General features: G+C 42.4%; 1 protein-coding gene across 6 annotated transcripts in view; it reads left to right on the forward strand.

Annotated features, from left to right (window-relative positions):
* Positions 1-21969, forward strand: part of RAPGEF4 (Rap guanine nucleotide exchange factor 4) — a 232071-nt gene that overhangs the window by 151320 nt on the left and 58782 nt on the right. For all 6 annotated transcript variants that reach the window (XM_065931769.1, XM_065931772.1, XM_065931771.1 and 3 more), the window contains 5 exons: positions 11960-12044; positions 14573-14633; positions 16923-16999; positions 17421-17567; positions 19341-19456. In XM_065931769.1, the coding sequence (XP_065787841.1) occupies positions 11960-12044; positions 14573-14633; positions 16923-16999; positions 17421-17567; positions 19341-19456 (486 nt within the window). The remainder of the gene's footprint in view (positions 1-11959; positions 12045-14572; positions 14634-16922; positions 17000-17420; positions 17568-19340; positions 19457-21969) is intronic.

Here is a 21969-nt window from a genome sequence, read left to right on the forward strand (position 1 = left end):
TTATATATAAATTTATGTGTAGTCAGTCACTTCAGTCATGTCCAACTCTTTGCCATCCCTAGGGACTGTGGCCTACCAGGCTCCTCTGTCCATGGGATTCTCCAGGCAAGAATACTAGAGTGGGTTGCCATGCCCTCCTCCAAGGAATCTTCCCAACCCAGGGATCAAACCTGTGTCTCTTAAGTCTCCTGCATTGCAGGCAGATTCTTTACCGCTGAGCTGCTGGGGAAGCCCATATAAATGTATATTTGTTGTTGTTCAGTTGTGTCTGACTCTTTGCAACCCCATTGACTGCAGCACACCAGGCTTCCCTGTCCTTCACCGTCTCCTGGAGCTTGCCCAAACCCATGTTCATTGAGCCAGTGATGCCACACTGTCTTGTCCTCTGTCGTCTCCTTCTCCTCCTACCTTCACTCTTTCCCAGCATTGGGGTCTTTTCTAATGGGTTGGATCTTCATATCAGGTGACCAAAGTATTGGCGCTTCAGCTTCAACATCAGTCCTTCCAGTGAATATTCAGGATTTATTTCCTTCATGATTTACCGGTTTTTTTTCTCCTTGCAGTCCAAGGAACTCTCAAGAGTCTTCTCCAACACCACAGTTCAAAAACATCAACTCTTCAGCATTCAGCCTTCTTTATGATCCAACTCTCACATCCATACATGACTACTGGAAAAACCATAGCTTTGACTAGATGGACCTTTGTGGGCAAAGTAATGTCTCTGCTTTATAATATGCTGTCTAGGTTGGTCATAGCTTTTCTTCCAAGGAGCAAGCATCTTTTAATTTCATGGCTGCAATCACCAGGAAATATATACAAATATATATATTTATATATATTATCTTGTATATTTGAATTGCTGGCAGGTTCTGGAGTCTACCAAATGGTCAGAAACTCATAATCTTAAATTCATTCATTTCATGTGCTTGAGTAATATTTTCTAACATATACTGTGGGGCATAATATTGAAAGGAAACAATTTAAGATAATCAAGTGATATGAGAAAATACCAGAAGGAAGAGTTGTTTAGACAGCCACCACCTGCTATTCCACACATGTGCTCTAGAGGGCACGCAAGAGGTTGTGTGTTTTCTCTTCATTAGCAGAGCCTGTTTTAATAGTCTTTACCTGTCCAGGCTATTTTTGGAGGGTGCGATATAGTTATTGGAAAATTTGTTTCTTCAGTGGAACCCAGATTAGCAAGCCTAAAACCATTAGTGCTTAGGCTTGTGATTTCTTGGGATATGCCAAGAGAATGTTCAGAGTTAAAAAAAAGTCCATCCTTAGATGCAAATCAAATGAAACCAGAAGCATGACTAAAAGAACTGATCTTTAGGAAATAAAAAAATTCACTGTGGAGTCTTTTCCTTCACTGCATGATGAACTTTGCCTTCGTTTTTCCTGAAAAGACGGCTGTGACCTAAGTGTAAGCTTGTGGAATTTACCAGAAGAAATGAGTGCATTAAGTGGGCCATTTCTAGAGTTTAAATTTGCCTTTCCCCTATGAAAGCAGTTTACTCCTTGTTCCTCATGTTTACATGCCCAAGAACCAGCCTTTGGGTTGATGCTATTAGGATCCAGATTTGGAAGAGAAAGAGATGGATATAGCTGCAGTTTACAATTTAGGCATCATTATTAGATTGCCTCAAGATTTTTATGACTTTTTACTGTTCAAGTTGATCTGTTCATTGCATAGAAAATTTGGAAAAGTACTAAAAAGAGTCAAAGAAGAATAAATAACACCTGCCAACCACACCTTCCAGAGATTATTATCATTAACATTTTGGTACCTATCCCTTGATTATTTTTCAGTTCCTCACTTTTTACACTTAATAATATAGCATGGCATTCTCTCTTAACCATAAATACTTTTTAAAGATGGGATTTTTAATCAGTGCGTAGTAGTCTATCCTTTGGATACTCCTTAGTGCAATCAGTTTGTCGTTGGGTGTTTAGGTTGATTCTCAAAACCTTTCTTTTTAACCACAGCAGAAAATAAGAAGTGCCCTTCTTCCTAGAACAAAGAAAGAATTCCTAGCCTCTCAGGGGTGCAGGGGTAGGTGGGGCCAGAAAAATATCAAGCAAGTTCCAGTAAGGAACCGAAGGGGTGCCCCCAGCGCAGGCATGTGGGTGAACGTGGCTGGAGAGTTGGGCCGAGGTCAGGTTGAAGGGGGTCGGCTTCTCTATGTGTCTTGTATATTATTTTATGGCCATTTGGAGCACCATTGACTAGTTTAGAGGGAGATGTGGCCTTACTAGTTTCGCAGTAGGTGGGTTTCTCTGTTATCTATAGAGAATGGGTTGGAGGGCCCGAGACTAAAGATAGAATGCTGGATACTGAGTTTTTTGAAAGGAGAATTAATGGTATTTTGAGAATTTAATGACAGCTTTTGAGATACATGCATTTGACCTAAGTGTCTGCTAAATAAAGTGAAAGCCCATACTAAGCACAAGAGCCCTGGATTCTGGTCTTACCAAGTTACCAGTAAGTCCCCCAACATCTTCAGATTACAAGTCTCTTAAACTAGAACATGAGTTTAATACCTACTTACTCTCATCCCCTGGAGAAGGAAATGGCAGCCCACTCCAGTATTCTTGCCTGGAGAATCCCATGGACAGAGGAGCCTGGGGGGCTACAGTTTGTGGGATCATAAGAGTCGGACACAACTTGACGCTATCTTTCTTACTCTCTCCCAGTTTCACAAGGGATTGTAAATGGAAAAACAAATACAATAGTATTTAATTACAGCCAACATTTATTGAACAGATGTGTGCTAGGCACTGTGTTCAACAATTGTCTGATTCTCTTCTTTCACAGATCTTTGAGGTAGTTATTAATATTATCCTCATTTTATGAATAAGGAAAATGAGGCTTATGTTAAATCACTTGTTGTTTATCCTGAAAGAGGGGCACTCGGGATTTGGTCCAGGTCTTTCTGACTCGAGCCTGTGTTCTGTTCTGCGGTCTACCACATGTCCCAGGCCAAAAGGGCTTCAAAACGGTCTCTTAGCTTTGTTCTTTGAGCATTGTTGAGCAAACATGTCATGGAAATCTGATTTTAAAATAGTTACTACAGACTAGTCTCAGTTAATTAAATGAAGGCTTTATATGCTGTGCTGCACTTAATTGCTCAGCCATGTCCAACTCTCTGTGACCCCGTGGACTGTAGCCCACCAGGCTCCTCTGTCCATGGGTTTCTCCAGGCAAGAATACTGGAATGGGTTGCCTTGCCCTCCTCCAGGGGATCTTCCCAACCCAGGGATCGAACCCAGGTCTCTTGCACTGCAGGTGGATTCTTTACCATCTTAGCCACCAGGGAAGACCATATAGACCTGAATGAAGTTCAAATATATCATCTACTGTAGAAAAAATTCATATCAACACCGAAGTCAGGATCATAGACAAAACGTAATAATTAAATATGATTTGCATTATACCTTTTATATAGTGACCTCATTTACATCCCCTCTTTGAACCTCAGACTAATTGTGTGAACAGAATAGTGCTAATGTTATTACCCACAATTTACAGATGGAGAAACTGAGCTTAGTACATTCTGAGTATCTTCTTCATCATGCAGTAGTATATGTAGATGAACCAGGGACAGAGCCCAAGTCTGCTTACTCCAAATCCAATTTCACTTTTTTTTTCATGAATAATAATATTTCATCTCTAACAGATAGCCTCAAGTTCTTCTCTGGTGGATTTACTGCACAAGCAGTGGCATGCAAGGAAATATCTTTCTGTCCCTGATTCATGAAGAATTAATTTGTATAAAGGAAAAATAATGCACCCACATAGCATCTCCTCAAAAAATGTTTGCATTTTCTATCTGATATATATGTCTCATACACAAAGGCAGGTAGCTATAACTATCTGCTTCCATCTGAATTTGTTTTTCTCAACTTGCTGCTTAGGTATTTTAAAGGAAAATATTTGTGGCTGTACCTTTGAAAAGGTTTAATGGTACACTTCTATTGTGCTCTGATAGTAAACACTTTTGCTGGGAGAATTTCTGGCATATTCAGCTTCTGAACTTGGAAAAACCTCAAATCACAATGTCCCCAAACACTTAGGCCTCAGAGGCACTGAATTATGGAATCTTTACCCCATGTCCTGATGGGGATGACCTCATTTCTCCCAAATATTCTCGAGACTTTTACCCTTAACAGCAGTTCTAAACTACATTCATTTCTGACTTCACAAAGAGGGGAAGAATCCCCATGTACACAGGGTTTGCTGTCAGAACTGGAGAATGTCTAATTGTATCTGATAAGCTTAAAAGGGAAAAACAAGATGGCAGAGGAGTAGGTGGATGTGGAGTACATCTCTTTCCACGGATATAGCAGAAATACACCTTCAGATACAGAAATGCTTGCAGAATACCAGCTGAGAGGAGACCAGAGTACCTAACCACTAGAAAAGAACCACACAAAACTCGAGATCAAGCCCTGAGCCTTTGGAGTGGGAGCACTGACTCCAAGACCCTAGACTACCAGAAAACTAACCCTAGGGAGTATCAAACAGTAAGAACTTCCACAAAGGAAACCACTTGAACACAAGACCGGGCATCACCCAACCACCAGTAGCACCCTGTGCAGGACACGTCATCCAAACAACAAACAAGACAAAAATACAAACTCAGTCATCAGCAGACAGGATTATCACCTCACTCAGCCCTGCCCATCAGAGGGAAAAAAAACAACTCAGCACAAATCTCACCCTATATGAAACTTCACAAACCACTGGACCAACCTTAGGAGGGCAGAAACCAAAAGAAAGAAAAAATTCAGCCTTGAAACCTGGGAATTGGAAACCTCAAACACAATAAGTTTAAAACAAAATAATGAAAAGGCAGAGAAATACTGCACAAATGAAGGAACAGACTAGAAACAGAAGTCCAAATAAATGAAGAGGAAATGGGCAAACTACCTGAAAAAGAATTCAGAATAATGATAGTAAAGATGATCAAAACCTTGAAAACAGAATGGAGAAAATGTATCTGATAAGGTTAAAATGTCCTTTTCTGGGTTGAGGGTAAGGGGAGAGGGTTGCGGTGTGGCAGAGAAATGAGCCGACAGAGCAGATCAGGATACCTTAAATGGCCCATCACCAGGCTCCAGGAATGTCTCAAATACTTAAGAGCTAACTCTTAAGAAGCAAGTGTCCTGGGAGGTGAAGCAAAGAAACAAACACATTGTGCTGGTTTGTTAGACAAGGGGTGGGAAACCACTCCAAACTTTCCTTTAAGGGAAATGGAAGAGTTGAATCTCAAGTCTTTTAAGAGCATTGGAAAGTGACCCATGCTTGAGAAATGACTTGAAAGCAGGAGAATCAGGTGGACTGAGGTGGAGTGTTACCACCAAAATAAAACATTCCAGCCCCAAGAAAAAAGTAGTAAAGCATTTCCTTTATTTTGGTGCTTGACCAGGTCTTACATATTTATAACACTGACTTTTCTGGGTATTTTTCCCATGCACCAGGGAATAGGTCTACTGGGTGACAAGTCTGGAAGAACTGGGTTATTTGTCTTTCACCTGCCCAGGTTACCACTGGCCATGCCAGCGTGCCTGCTTGGGACCTGGGCGAATCCCTCATTTTATCCACGTTCCAATAACCGAAGAGCTCTGTCTCTGACCTTGATAAATTCCTTGATAAAACTGTATTTACCAGCAGCTTCTGATATCACCTGAGCCCTTCCATCCTTTAATGTAGAAAATGTCTCTCCCTCCACCCCCATTTATTATCTTGTCTGTAACTAGACATTGCCACCAGAATGCGTCCCCTGCAGAAACTAGGCCTTTCCCCAGCAGGATCCTACAAATCCCCATCAATGAGGCACCACGCAGGTTTGTAAAGAAGCAGGGATGCCTAATGCCTCAGACTGTGACATCTGGAGAAGGACAAGTAAAGACCAGGTACATTCACGTGCTGCCACTCAGAGCAGCCAGAGAGCCGATTCACTTCCCTGGCCTCGCAGGTCCTCTGTGAAGGTAACGTGCGAGGTCCCTCCTCCTGCTCGATCGGGGCACAGTGTTCCCTTGGCTCTTGAAAGCCAGATTGCCTTCAGCCCTGGGGACCCTTTCATGACTCTTTGAACAGGCTGGGAGCTGATTTGTGGGAACCCTTCTCCATTTTTCTTTCCTGTCTGCCTCCACAAAGACCAAAGCATGAGAGGTACTCAATGCCACTGTCTGCCACAAGAAACCTGCTTGTAAAACGTGACTTTGTTCAGTGATGATGGTGGGGAAGTAGGAGGGGCCTTGGAGGGGAGAAGCTTTGTTTGAGGCCAGAGCAGAGAGGTCTTTTCTGAGACACCAGATGGCACAGCAGCTCTGAGCCGGCGTCCCGGCCAAGGCTCGGCCTGTTCCGTTGCTGCAGCCACAAGCTCTAGGGCCGCTGGGCTGAGAGACGGGCTTCCATCTGCCTCCCACTCATGGACACAGGATGGTACACCGACTTCAGCTCCATCTGGCCTCCTCCCTGGGACCCCCCTCAACCTTCAACCCTAACAACATGCTGATGGAAACCCCTCACGGCACACCTCTCATGAATGCTTTTGTTGCTTTGTCAGCTGTAGAGGTACTTGTTTTCTAAAGCCAGTCTCTGCTCACCTTGCCGTCCTGACTTCTCTCACCTCGTCAAAACATGTGCTATGAACAGGACCGAAAAGACGGTTGCTGTCTGGGTGGATCACCCAGTGACAGTGGCCTGCCTGTGATGATACTGACCGCTGTAGGCCACAGGCTTATTGTTGTTGTTTTTTCCCCCCTTTCATTCAGAATGTTATTTAGGACTCAGAGACTAAACTGTTCTAGGCTTTGTTCCATTTGGTTTCACACGACTGTCATGGGTTTCTCCAGGGCATGCAGCAAGCCCCATGGAAGTCTTTATTTCTTGGTTTTGGTTACTGATGAATGGAGGACCAGGGGTAGAATGAGTTCCACGTGGGCCTCTGCAGATTGGCCAACAGCACCCCCGCCCCTGAAGGCAGTGGGGGCTGTGCTTCGGGACAGGCCTTGCTTTCTATGAGAGGCACATGGGGAGCAGGCAGGCTGAACCCCTTCCTTCCGTCCTCCCACCAGTTGCCAAACTCAGGAGGCTCTCCCAGGAAGGGAGCCCTTCCCAGGAAGTCCCTCCCAGGAGAGCTCCCACTTCTCCCCCTCCTCTGTGTCTGGCAGGAGGGCCCAAGGCTCCGCTTCCTTCTCAGGCCGCTCCTGGACATTTGTCTCGGCAGGTCTCAAGTTGGAGCCTGGGCAGCCCGCTGCTCGCCAGCCCCTGCCCTGTGTGGGGCAGTGTTTGATGAACCCCTGGGACCTTCTCCTGCCCTTGTCTTATCAGCGGTGCTGTCTTCCTTCTGTGAGTGCAGAGCTGTGTCTGCCTCCAGGCCTCTCTCAGCCATTCCATCCCCATCTGCTTCCCATCACGCAAGAATTCCCAAAACACTCCTATCTTGCTGATAGTACTGTTTTATGGTTTGTCACGGTGGCGTGACTTATTTTCAGTGCTGTTTTGGATTTTAAAACATCTTTCCTATTATATGTTTAGCATGGCAGTCAAAATTCTGACCAAAACAAGGATCCAGTCCAACAGGTGCTGCTTGGTTTTTGACCGTCTTCTCTGTTTAGGCCCCCACTGAACTTGACTTAGATGGGGTAGCTTTAGCTGATAATTTCTTAAAACTGGATGAGTAAATTTATAATCCTACCAAAAAAAAATCTGTTTTTTCTATCTTTGAATGGGATTTGGAGAAAGAGGTCAGGGCCAACATTTTCATCCTGCCTCCTCCCTCCATTAATAATTAACTGCTTAGCACATCACGTATGTGTACTATAGTTAAAGAGAATTGTGTCATGGGCATCTTGTCTTACTGGACCTTCAGTGGGGAGGATAACAGAGCATAAGGCCTTCAGGTCACAGGACAAGAACTGGTCCTTGGTACTGCTGCCACCTCCCCCTGGCAAACCCTGAGTTCAGCAGGAATCATGAGAACTGGTGCATTCATCCAATGAGACATATTGAACACCTCCCACTTTATCATGTCATCCTGCATGGGCACCATATTTCCAACATATCAATGCTTTGTGTATATTAGCTCATTCGATCTTTACAACAATCCTATTTATTATCCCTATTTTTACAGTTGTAGGAACCAAGCATTAGACCAATTGGGTACCTAGGAATTTCCTATTTTAGATCTCAAATCCTGTTTCTATTTTTAACACAGTACCCTTTGCACACCAGATGCTGCTTCTCTTGAGAAGAGCAGTGTAGAGTCATGGATTTCTAAGCAAATAACATTCTTCAGAGTATGTTTCAGTTGCAACAGCAGTTGGACCATGTGCCTTGGAAGAATAAATTTTGGAGAACTAGTTTTGCCTCAGAGAGGGGACATCTGAACTGGGCCTGTGGCAGAAAACAAATATCCCAGGCACAGAGAAGAACATGTGAAGAGTCTTAGAGGTGTGAAAGAGCATTGCGTGTTTTAGAACTGGGGGCATGCCCAGTTATGCCTGGAGCACAGAGCACATTAGCCGGGAGGAAAGATGTGAAGAGAGGAGAAATGAGTCTAGAAAAGCCAGTGAGAGCAACTTAAAAAGTTTTATGTGATGATGAGGGAGCACTTCTGGACAGACTTGAGCTTGTGGGTTGTCTGGGAATTGATGGTCAGGAAGCTACTGGAACTCAGGAAAGAAATCTGTTTGGAGATTAAAATTTAGGTCTCGGCATCACATAGATGAAAGTTGGGGGCTTTTCCCAGGGAGGCAAGGTAGAAGGAAATGAGAACAGAGCTGAGGACAGCCTGGGGCACAGCACAATTCACAACAGACAAACAACAGACGATAAAAGACCTGGAGGAGAGATGCCTGGCAGACCAGAAGAGAGCCAGCAGGGCAGCAGCCTTGGCGAGGACAGCTCAGACCGTGCGCTCAGACAGTATGGGGCAGTGGGGAGTTCGGGAGGGGTTGGAAATAGCTTGAATGTTACCATCTTTACCTCTCTCCTCCTGCACTTTGATGCAAATCCTAAGACTAAACAACTCCAAGAGCAGCCTTGACCCACTCTGTCAAGTTTCCGGCGTGCTGCATTGAGGGTCTGACGTTGTTTATCATATTTTAACTTTTATGAAATTCAGTGATTTTTAACATAATGGGATTTGTAGATCTTAAAGGCAGCACTTAATTTTTTAATCTGTAAGACTTGATCAGTGTGGATTTCATGTTGATCCAATGTGAACCCTCTTCCTAAACTTGTAGACATCTGCTCCCCAAATTTCAACTCTGAATTTAAATTCAGATGTAGATTTTAGAGCTAAATTCTGTCCTTTCTTTTCAGACAGGTTTTTCTTATCTCTCTGTAATGCCCACCCCCTTCACCGTGGAGGTGAGAATGAGACTTGGTGACTGTTTTCTCCTTTAGGCAAGCTTCTAGGAGGGTCCGTGCTATTTGCAGCTGATGTCAAGAAGCAGGAACAGCGGGGCTGCTCCTCGTGCTGAAGAGCCATAATCCTATTACACCCACCTTGAGGCTTTCACGTTAGCTGCCTCTGCAGCAGTAGATGGACTGAGGTGATGCAATTGACTTTTAAATCTCCAAGGGTCCTAGTTCCAAAATCCCCATGTCTAAGTCAAGTAGTAGATTAGGCCCCTCACTAAGAAGGCCTGGCTCCTTCAGAATCCCTGTGGCCGTAGCTTTTCCTTCGGTGTTTGTGGGTCCCATACTTTCTGCGTTCCGCAATGTGTCCTTAAGTGGTAATCCTTGGCAGGAGGTGAACTTGGCTGGCATCTCCCTGGTTCATGGATTTAGTACCTGTCTTTGTACAGGCAGGATTAGGAAATATAGAAACAGTTGTCTGTTGTTTCTGTAAGAAAAGGCTATCATATCCGTTGGTTCATGTTAAAGCTGTCCTTGAGAAGGTAATGCCCAAGGTATACAAACAGTTTTCTTCCAATTAGCCCCCTTTTGATCCACGATATGATTACAAATTATCTAATGCAACTGTTTTAGAATATTTATAATTCAGTTTTAATAGTTCAAAGTACTTATCTAATAATTGACTAAATTCTAGATATAATTTGCTGAACCAAAGGTCATACTTAATTTTTAAGTTCATTTTTCTTATGCAAGGGCTTGAGTTTGGGATATCACGCTGCTGCTTTTTTTTTCACTTACACAGATGAATATGCAGATGCCTTCCTATTTGCTGCTTCCTTTAGCTCTCACATCACTCTCAGGAAGATACTATCCCCAGTTTACAGAAGGAACTGAGTCTCTGACGTCACGTGGCTGGTGAGGGGTTGCATGAAGGTTAAAACCTGATCTTTAGACTCTAAATTCAGTGCTCTGCTCAGTACAGCAGCAAGGCTTCCTGAATTTACTTGATCAAGGAAAGATTTACCCTTTCTTTTTTTTTTTAATTGCCATGGCAAACAGCTTGTGGATCTTAGTTACCTGACCTGGGATTAAGCCTAGGCCATGTCAATGAAAGGAAAGCATGGAGTCCCAACCACTGGACTACCAGGGAATTCCCAAAGAACACTCTTTATAGTACAGTGTAATGATGGAACACCATTGGTAGCTTATCGAGGTTTAAAGGTTTTGCATATTGTAACATTGAATAATACAGTAAGTTACTGAAATTTTAGGACAGTGTATAACATGGGTGATGATTATGTAATAAGTAACACTCGTGACTGCAATAGTTAGCTGAGAGTAAATGCCACCTTGGAAAAGACCCTGATGCTGGGAAAGATTGAAGGCAGGAGGAGAAGGGGATGCCAGAGGATGAGATGGTTGGATGGCATCATCGACCCAATGGACACAGGTTTGGGTGGACCCTGGGAGTTGGTGATGGACAGGGAGGCCTGACGTGCTGTGGTTCATGGGGTCGCAAAGAGTCAGACACGAATGAGTAATTGAACTGAAATGCCACCTGACCACCAATGTGGAGAGTGACTTCCTAGAGCTCTCAGAATTAATAACACATTTGTTTGTTTGTTTTTTTAGTTTCAACAACATTAGGGTTCCTTGTATTGCAGAGAGCAATAGAAGATCCAAATTACTGACCAATCATTCCTTTTCCCATTGATGTAAAATTAAACACGATTAGTGATTTCTGACATAAAAGATGATCAGAAATCCTCTCCGTTCTCCCATGCCAAGATGTCCATAATGTCTCCAAACCTCATTCTTAAAGGCAAGGTGTATGATAGTAGTTTTAGAATAAATTATAGGAAAAAAAAAAAAAAAAAACCCGTGCATAGTATACTGATTAACATCTCATGGAAGAGTGGTAGACCATGGTACAGAGTTTGGGGAATGTGATGTTTCTTCCCTACTCTCCCTTTCTTAATAATTCTACACACTCCTATTTGCCTTCTGCTCATCTCATGTCCTCACCTCCACAGGGAGGTGAGAAAACATTGTTTGTATAATAAGTCCTTTAAGTCCTGTGTTAGAAGCATATTACCTAACCCAGAACAACAGTGATAGCAGCCTTATTCTTCTAGGCTAAGATATCACATAGAATTCCAAAAATTTGGGTCAGTCAAGTTGATTGAACCAACAGTTCCTGGTGATGTTAAAAGATAAGTTTGTTGATCTTGATTAAGGTAGTAATGAAAGGTAATTTTGTAGAATCATCATCTACAAAGTAAGAGATCTGAGTTAGCCAACTATGATGTGAGCAGAGATGTTCCTCCCTCTGAGGTTGGAAGGGAAGGGGATTAGGTGCAGTTTTGATTTCTTCCATGTCCTTCCATCAAGGAACAGGTTCATGTCAAAATTCCCTGTAGGGATGATTATAGCATCATCTCTCCCTCTGCCAGGGTCTTTTTATCAGGATTTCTCCTAAGAATTCCCTGAACATGTTTTACTGACCCCTGAAGCCCCTTCTGTATTTCAAACTCTAATAATGACTTTCATCTCATTATTTCCTTGTTACTGTTTTCTTTGTAGACCTGGACAGAGGACCGTGGATGACCTAGAAATTATCTATGAAGAACTCCTTCACATTAAAGCCTTATCCCATCTTTCTACCACAGTAAGTTGTCCCTCAGCTGAGCATGGTTGGGGGCACTTTGAATTAAATGCACTGTTAGGACTCGGGGAGAGGACTATAGTCTGAGGGAGGAACAGGGATGCCTAAATTCTACCTCATAAAGCACCCCTTCTCGCTCTCCTGAGATGCTAAGGAAGTTATACCTACATACAATCACCAAAGCAGGGTCAAGTATTATCCGGTTTTCAGTAGTTGCCCTAAACATGAGAGCCGCCTGATGAGAGTGGAACTGGAGCATATACTTCAAACTTTCCGAGCCTTGGAACCTGCCATAATTCAACCCAGAGCCAGGCCTTAAGATAGGTTTTCAGTCCCTTCCATGGAATAAAGAGCCACATGGGGCAGCAGCGAGGGAAATCAAGATGACCTGGCCTGGCCCAGGGGGCTGGCTCCACCCAGGTTTGCTGCCCAATTGAGAAAAGAAGCGTAAGGTGCCAAAGACCATTGGTTCAGGTATTTTAGGGCATAAGAGCAGCACTTGCTGGTGGGAAATGGCCCGATGCCTGTATCTGACTCTGAACGTTTACATGATTAGGATATTATAGAAAAGCAGTGGACAGAAATGCCTGCTGCCATAGGAGAAACACAGAAACATGAGTTCCAGGCAACGTAAGTCTCCTGTATGCTAATAATTAATAATAATGAGGATGATGATAATGAAAAGAAGTTGTTTCAGCATCTACAGATTACATGCCATGTTCACAGATGGCATGCCAGGCTCCTCAGAGTGTCTGCCTGGCTCGTTGGCCTTTCACTCCCAGCTCACTGGGTGATACCAAGCTGTCAGTGTCCCACGGCGGCAGCGTCTGCAGGCCCCGCTCCGGGCCGTAAAGCCCAGGTCTCTGCTGAGAGCAGTGCGGCATTCACCACAACCCCAATGGAGTGCTGCAGACCTCCCCCCTTTAACCCAGACAGGGCTGCCTTCTCCTGCTCTCACTGCCTGCATTCCTCGGGTCGGGAAGCTCGCTCACCTACACAGAGCATCCAGGGGACTGGTCCAGCCCATCCTCACACCCTCCCACCAACCACCCTGTCACCTTCACTGTCTCCATGGTGGGACACGTCCAGTGCCCAGGGGCCTCACCCGGGGAGCTCCTGCATCTGTAGGGGATGCAGCCGAGGCCCCACAAGCTCATGCTGGGGAGGGGAGTGAGGGAAGACCTCTGTGCCCTATCTGCTGTCTGGGTCTCCACCCTGCATGTGTTCGGACTTCCGCAGCCTTGGAAGAATCATGGGTAGTAGAGAGGAAGGGAAAGCCTCTACCTCAAACCCCAGGTCCCCAGGCAATGTGGAAGTTCTCAGGTTATTTGGTTCTTAGGGAAACAGAGCCATAATTTGGGACCAGAATTTGGAATTTAAAAAGAAACAGCTATCAAAATCTCTGCACGAGGACCTCCCTCTTGGTCCAGTATCTAAGACTCCTTGCTCCCAACACAGAGGCATGGGTTCGACTCCTGATCAGGCAACTAAATCTCATGCGCCACAGCTGAAGATGCCATGTGCCACAACTAAGACCCAGCAGAGCCAAATAAATAAATATTAAAAAAAAAAATCTCCTCCCACATTTAAGCTTAATTATTCAACTTCAAGATACTGAGTTTTCCAACATGTTTGCACTTATGCATGATGTGTGATGCAAGGAAGAACCTCCAGGAGCAAGAGTTATATGATACTGTGGATACTCTCACCCTCTCACCAAGACAAAAGATAGGCAGAGAAGTTGCCTAGGCAGAGAAGTTGCCTAGCTCATGCACATGCAACCATGTTGTAAACAGTCTCTGGGAAGCTGATCTTGTATGAATGAGCATATAAAATAGCTTTCGTAAAAGTTTCAAGAATCTAGTGGCACAAGACTTGGAAGCAGCCTAACTGTTCATCGACAAATGTATGACTAAAGAAGATGTGGTATACATATGCGATGGAATACTACTCAGCCATAAAAAAGAACAAAATCTTGCCATTTGCAGAAACATGGATGAGCCTAGAGATTATCATGCTAAGTGAAGTAAGTCAGACAGAGAAAGACAAATGTATCACATATTACTTATATGTAAAACCTAAAAATGTGATACAGAGGAACTTATTTGTAAAACAGACACACAGATGTAGAAAATAAACTTATGGTTACAAATGGAGAAGGGAAGGAGGCATATATTTGGAATTTGAGATTAACAGATATAACTACTACATATAAAATAGATAAATAACAAGATCCTACTGTATAGCATGGGGAATTATATTCAATATTTTATAATAAAATGGAAAATCAGAAAAAGAATAGATATGTGTATAACTGAATCACTTTGCTGAGATATTGTAAATCAACTATACTTCATTTTAAACAACAAATCTAGTGGTACATGTTGTGGAAGTGGTTCTAGGTGGGAGGAGCAGCCAGGCAGAGTGGGAGCCGGCTGTTTGGAAGTTGGCACTGTTCAGAAAGAGAGCAGGTCCCTTCCCCACACCCCAAAATCTGGCCTTTCCCTGCATTCTTTCTCTTTTTCTTCTAGGTGAAACGGGAGTTAGCAGGTGTGCTCATTTTTGAGTCTCATGCCAAAGGAGGGACTGTGTGTAAGTGAAGGCTGTAATGGTGCGTGGTGCCTGGCTTGCCCCCTCCCGAGCATGTGCCACTGGGCCCTGACTGTAAACGCTCCCCTTTCTTAGGCCTGGGACAGACTTGCCAGGATGTCACGTGGCACACTTGTTTTTCTGGACCCGTGATTATTCCCAGCATGTCTGTGGCTCTGCACCCTGGTGGGTGTCAGGTACCAGCATGGGAGCGCTTACCAGCCAGCATCTCCACTTGCTGCCTCCCCTGCTGGCTCAAGGTCGTGTTTAAAGAGGGTGGGATGACGTCACACTGTCTTCAGGGGAGAGTGCAAGCAAAACCTTTCCACAGTGACCCCACTTCAATTTTGTGGCTTGAGAAGACCTAATCCGCCTCTTGAGAGGCTAGTTAGAAGAGCGTACCATCCTGCTTGCTTCTCACGCTTCCAATATCAGCCGCAAGCCTGAGAGAATTTCTTTGCCCAGATATTTATGCAGTACTAATATGTAGTATCTCTGCAGTAAGTACCTCATAGTTTAGTTCTATGATCATATTTGGGAGCAAGAAATTGAAAGTGAAAGTGTTAAGTCATTCAGTTGTGTCCGACTCCTTGCGACATGGACTGTAGCCTACCAGGCTCCTCTGTCCATGGGATTCTCCAGGCAAGAATACTGGAGTGGATTGCCATTTCCTTCTCCAGGGGATCTTCCTGACCCAGGGATCGAACCCAGGTCTCCCGCATTGCAGGTGGATTCTTTACTGTGTGAGCCCACCAGGGAAGCCAGAAGGCCTCTTAAGAAATTGAAATTTCATATTAATAAATGTGAGCAGAATTATTTCGACTGGCATTTCCCACTTATCCTACAAAACCATTCTTGGAAAACATGGCGAGTGGTGTATTCAGGACACGAATGCCTCCTCTAATCTCTCTTGGAGAATTGTAAGACACGCCAGCATGCTCTGTTCCTCAGAAGTCTACAGTAAGGAAAAAGTTCACACCACTTAAACTGATACTGCCTTAACCTAAGGAAACATAAAAAAACATTTTTAATGGACACCTGTTAACTTTTCAGGAGACCTTCTTTGGAAAATCTTGCTCTTTCTTCCGACTGAGCTGTGAACAGAGACCATGAATTGTAAAAGCGAAAAGAGTTAACATCGATGTTTCAAATATTTTACTTTTAGTCCTCAAAAGTCGTGTAAATCCATGGCTGATTCATGTCAATGTATGACAAAAACCACTACAATATTGTAAAGTAGTGAGCCTCCAACTAATAAATGAAAAAAAAATAAATATAAAAGAGATCAAACAAGAAAAAAAAAAGTGTATATCTAACATCGATAGTTCCTTTAATAAGAATGTTTTCTCTTTACTTTTTAAAGGTTCACATTAACATTTTAAAAATGTTTATGATTACTGGTGACTTACAACTTCTTTTATGCTTTTCCTTCGATCTTACTGACAGTTTTCATTTTATCACGAAATATTTAAGTATTTCAGACAAATCACTAGAGATTGTTACAAACCCCTTTTTAAAAAGCACTTTTATCAAGTACTAACCTGACACTGTGTTTTTTCATATTTTCATTTTTTATATTTTCTAAAATATGAAATTCTACATTTGAAGAGTTTGTTTCCTTTTTTATCTCATTCTTCTCTTTTCCTCCCCAAGGTAACTCCTACCCTATATCATATGGTTATCATTCCAGCCCATTTTTTTAAAAATGTATGCAGATATGTATCCATCAACAATATGTAGTGCTGATTTGCATGTTTTCAGACTTCACATTGGACTTCCTGGTGGCTCAATGGTAAACAATCCGTCTGCTGATGCAGGAGATGTGGGTTTGACACCTGGGTCAGAAAGATCCCCTGGAAAATCCCATGGACAGAGGAGCCTGGCGGGCTACAGTCCATGGGGTCAGAAAAGAATCAAACACGACTGAGCAACTAAACAACAAGAAACTTCATGTTATTGGTCAGATTACTCGTAGAAACTCTGTTCTATAGCTTAGTAAGTTTTGATGAGTTGTGGGGGGAAGTGTATTGCTTAAGGAATGGATTGTTGGAGAACTAATAGTAAATATATACTGTAGGACACAGCAAGGAGTACAGTGTTTCTGTTTCTTTCATGTTCTAAAGAAAAGGAAGTAACATTCCACCTGAATAAGTTAGTGTTTGCTAGTATTTTTTTTTCCTTCTGGAATTAAATGCATAATTCTGAGGCCTTTAAAATGATGATTTGATAAGCTGTAATTTATATTGATGTGTTTCTATTCTTGTCATAAGTCTTTTTTCTTTTTGTATCTAGTATTTAACCAAGGGGAAGAAGGCACCTCGTGGTACATTATTCTAAAAGGATCAGTGAATGTAGTCATTTATGGCAAGGTATATATATTTTTTCTTTTGAAACTTTATTATGCTGCATTTACTACTGGCTCTAAGTATTAACAAAGTAATGCTACAGTTAAACTTGCTACAACATTGTTACTCGATGTAGAAAAGACATCATAGCCTCTCTAGTCATATATTATCTAAATTTTTATACTCAAGAGTAGCACTGAACTTTCTAGGACTCATAGATTACAATGTATATATGTAAGTCAGGTCCTAGCACATATTACTCAATGAAAGAAAAATGAGACATTATAATATAACTATGTGATCCTTTCCCCTGTGGCATCTCTGGGTACAACCTGTTGATATATATTCAGTGTTTTCGGGGCAGGGGGGCTTGTGGTGTGAGGCGGGTGGGTATGTGTGCCCTGTTCCAGGGATTACCTTCATCTGCATGATTTGTTCTCTCCAGGGGGTGGTCTGTACCCTACATGAGGGCGATGACTTTGGCAAGTTAGCCCTAGTGAATGATGCCCCGAGAGCTGCCTCCATCGTCTTGAGAGAAGATAACTGCCATTTCTTAAGAGTGGACAAGGAGGATTTCAACCGGATCCTGAGGGTGAGTCTGAGGTGCAGGGTGGCCGAGGGGCTCCCTGTTGCCACTTTTGCCTGATGAGTGAAGGATTCGAGCAGCACAGTGACTAATGAATGCTCTAGGGCCAAAGAGCCTTGCTCACAGACCTGCTATGTTCAGTGTGCTGGTGTGGGTTCTGGGGTCCAGAGGCGATATTCTAGTAAAGCTGTAAATATGTCACACTGTTCCGGACCAAATAACCCTGCACACACCTGAACCAGTTCATGAGCATTAAAACACAGAGATGCCTTGGCAAAATATCACAGTCTGAGACATTTCTCTTTGGTCTCCTAGGCTTCCCCTTTTGTGTCTGTCCTCACCTCCTTCTCCATATGTTTCTCTATCCTAAACCTCCTCTCTCTTCCCAGATCTGCTCTCCCACCCTCTGAATTAATTTAGTGACTACATTTTAGTGGTAATTAATGTCCACCATGATTATTCCAACAAGCGTTTTCATTTCAAGTACTTTACATCAAATTGATTCACCCTCAAGGAATTTCAGACTTCCACAAGTAGGTGAAGAATAGTTGGAGTGGTAGATGGAAGTTTGTGACAGTATTAGTGAGAGTGGGTGACATTTAGAATAGATGGTCCCTGGGTTCTTGCTATCATCCAGCTCCTGGTCCCTTGGGAGGGCCAATCCAGCTTAAGTGGTGGAGGCCTGTCTGTGGACTGCTGGGCATTTGACAGCGTGCCAGCGGTCCTGGCCTTTCAGGTGGTCTGTGGTCTCTCCCCCTCACCCAGAGAGACTGTTCCCTCCAGGATCACTTTGCTCTTATCCCATCCCTGCCAGCTCACAGAGCAGACTTCCTCCTCTGCCCCTCCCAGCCTGAGTATCCTTCTGTATCCTGCACTAAAATCCTAAATGCACCTTCTATGCTTTCTGGTACGTTTGGTGTTATTTAATGATGATTTACAATCTCATTCCCATTCCTTATGTGTGGACACCTATCTGTACCCTTTCATGGCAAGATTCCTGACAACAAAATTTGTGTTAGGAATATATTCTCTTAATGCGAACAAAATTAAGTTAAAAATTAAATAATATAGGGAAAAAAACCCACCATATGGAATTTGACTTGGTTGTTATCCTGTCTCTTCAAATAGGAGCCAAAGGATGAGAAAAAGCACACTAAATTTTTTAAATAAAGTATTTTAAATGACTTTGAAATTTGAACTTTACACTTTGAAAGTTTACACACATGGATTTTACACTCAGCCACAAAATTCTTTGAAAGAATCAGATTATGACCATTATCATGGATGTACTTTATAAAATTATTCCAAGTACCTGAAAAATATTTTTAACAAGCTTCAAACTGATATTTTTAAAAGTCTTTTGATTAGAGGGAAAACATGCCACTCCTAAGAAAACTACATGCCCTCAGAAGATAATCAGAATGAAAGAGCTCTGTGGAAGTGGAGTGCTATTTGCCACATAGCTTTCTAGAGACTTGGTGGCTTGGCTCCTCTCTCTTCACTGTACCGCCCTCTCCCAGAGGTTCCTCTGAGCACCACCACTCCTCTCTCCTCAGCTGATTTTCTGAATCGTGGGTAAAAGTAGCGTTTTAAATGCACGTGCCTCCAACCTCATCTGGTCCTCTCTGACCGTTCCAGCCCCTGACTTTGAAAATGACTTAATTTGTAGACGCAACAATTAGCATCACAAGCAGAAAATGAGTTTCTGAAGCATTTGAAATTTTTGTCATTGTCTGAGAAAACGGCAGCATCTGTATGTGGTGTAATTTGTATTTGCAGGACGTTGAGGCGAACACAGTCAGACTTAAAGAACATGACCAAGATGTCTTGGTGCTGGAGAAGGTCCCAGCAGGGAACAGGGCTTCTAATCAAGGAAACTCACAGCCTCAGCAAAAGTAGGTTTGCCTCCAACACTGCAATTGCCAGACTATGATTAACCTTTTCACATGGTATCATCATCTCTACAATAGCACGTTCTCCTTCTTTTGTGGAAGACGGCAGCCTGTGTGACTTTTTTTTCTCTCTATTGACTAATCACACATCTTGTGGAGGATAGTGTATCCGTTTTTGGCACTGCGTCCAGCTTGGTGCTGCCTGGAGTAATTCCGGAGAGAATACACCCCTACTCTAAGAATGCTTCCTCTATACTATGTTCAACTGTAATAGCTTTGGAGCAGAAGGCATCGGTGAGAACAATAGGAACAGGAATGCCAGGCAGCTTGAGGGATACACAGGCCCCTGGGTGTGGAGAACCTTTGACGTATGAATTTCATATGTAGGATTTCTCAAGAAGTGTTTTCATCTTGTTATCTGCATAAACATCTTTGATGGAAACCCAGACTTCAGATATAAACCAGTCTATTGACTGTGGCCTGGAACCATCCATAAGACCTCATCCATAGTTATTCCTGCAAATTTCAGAAGGGTATTTGCTTCCCATTTAACATCAGGTCACCCATTTAACTGATTCTTTTTCAGTATGTGTCTTCAGTTCCATCTTTTGCTGAGGGTTCTTTTATTTTTTTTTTTGCTACAGCTTCTTATGTGAGATTTAATCAAATGTATCAACATTTGAATAGTAAGACAGAGGAATTAGGAAATGTGGCTCTAAGAAATGGAAGAAAATTACAGAATCTCATTTTAAAAATAAAGATTAATTTTTAATCTTAGAGTAATAAAAACACCAATTCTGTATCTAAAGACATGTGGCCAAAGACTGTGTTGGAAAAGAATGCATCCCAAGTATTTTTCTTTGTTTGCCAAGTAAATGGGCTGTTCCCATTAATCAGCCCACTCACCATAAATGATGAGATTGTTTTGTTTAGACTGAAAGCCTAAGGCTCAGACATTTCATCTGGATGAGTCAACATATCTGCAAAGAAGAGAGGAAGAAACAGAATGTTATTGAAGAGCCATAGTGTCTCTTGCCTATTTTATCTAATCCTTATTACAACCCCTTTTAATGAATGGTGGAAAATTTTAGGCTCAGAGAAGTAAGTTACTTGCCCAGGATTACAACACTGGTAATGGTAGAGCTTGCATTCAAGTCCAGCTTGACCACCTTCTGAGTCTGTGTTCCTTTAGCCTCACAAATTACTCTAACAAAATATACTATTAATATATAAATATATCTTTGACACTATCTAGTAAATGTTGTAAAGCAGTATATTTCAAAAGGGCTGACATAAAATAGACTGTATTACAAACTTTTCACTTACAAACCTATAAAATTACCATCCAGAATTCTTTATTTTTCTACTTTTCACCAACTATGCATTCTTGAAAAATGTTCTTGCACAAATGTTTTTCAAGAGTTGTCCTTCCAGCTGACAAAGGAGGATAAGAATGAAAACATTTTTTTTTTTTTAATGTGAAGGCTGGGACTACCCCCAGTGATTTTCTTTGTTGCCTTTAAGTATAACTAGACAGTTTTATGTGATCATCTACATTCTTTGATGATGCCTCAGGAAAATTTTGTTACCTGAAAAAGTAAGCCTTGAAAATTCCCTGTAACCTCAAAGATGTCCTCGGAAGGTCCCCTTCCCTCACCTCTTCATGGTGTGGTGGGGGCAGTGATCAAAAGGGTTTGCAAGTTACAGCAGCACTGTATTCAGAGTGCTCTCCAAATATAGATTTTTTTTATTAACTCAAACTAAAAGGAAAAAGAGAGCCCACATGTATTAAATTTATTTTAGGCCTGGATTTGATTTCTATTATAATTGGATTGGCCCAAAATTTCATTCGGATTTTAAACCCAAATGAACTTTTTGGTCAATCGAATACCTCCTTATTTGTATCCAGTAGACCAATTTGTATACATTTCTTATATAATTCAAAGACATGTGCATATTCACAGTACACTGTTTTGGAAATATCAGACATACAAAACAGTGCACCATGCCAAATCCAGAAGAGTAAAAATCCTCTCTTTCAAGGGGTCATTTTCCAGGTTGAATTTTCCCAAGCCAAACCAGAGTTGAAAAGTGGGGGCCATGTAAGTGAATTTTGACTGATGTTCTGGACAACTTGGAAAACATGAGAGCAACCATGTCTATAGGTGGACTTAAAGTTTAGGATCCGTTTGGACCTCTGTATCCTCAGAAATCAACCTTTTTCAGCTCAAAGAGGGTCACCATATTGGTGCTGATAACATTATTTTTCCGATTCACTTTTACCCTGAGAAATCCAGAGCAGTTTATGCATACAGTTGGCCCTCTGTATCTTTGGTTTCCACATCCACAGACTCAGCCAATCACAGATGGAAAATATCGGGGGAAAAAATTTCCTAAAAGTTCCCAAAAGCAAGACTTGAATTTGTCATATGCTGGCAACTGTTTAAATAGCACTTATATTTTATCTACTACTATTTACACAGCATTTACATTGTATTAGGTCTAAAAGCAATATA

This window comes from Muntiacus reevesi, chromosome 3 (genome assembly GCF_963930625.1).
Source record: "Muntiacus reevesi chromosome 3, mMunRee1.1, whole genome shotgun sequence".
NCBI classification, from domain to species: Eukaryota; Metazoa; Chordata; class Mammalia; order Artiodactyla; family Cervidae; genus Muntiacus; species Muntiacus reevesi.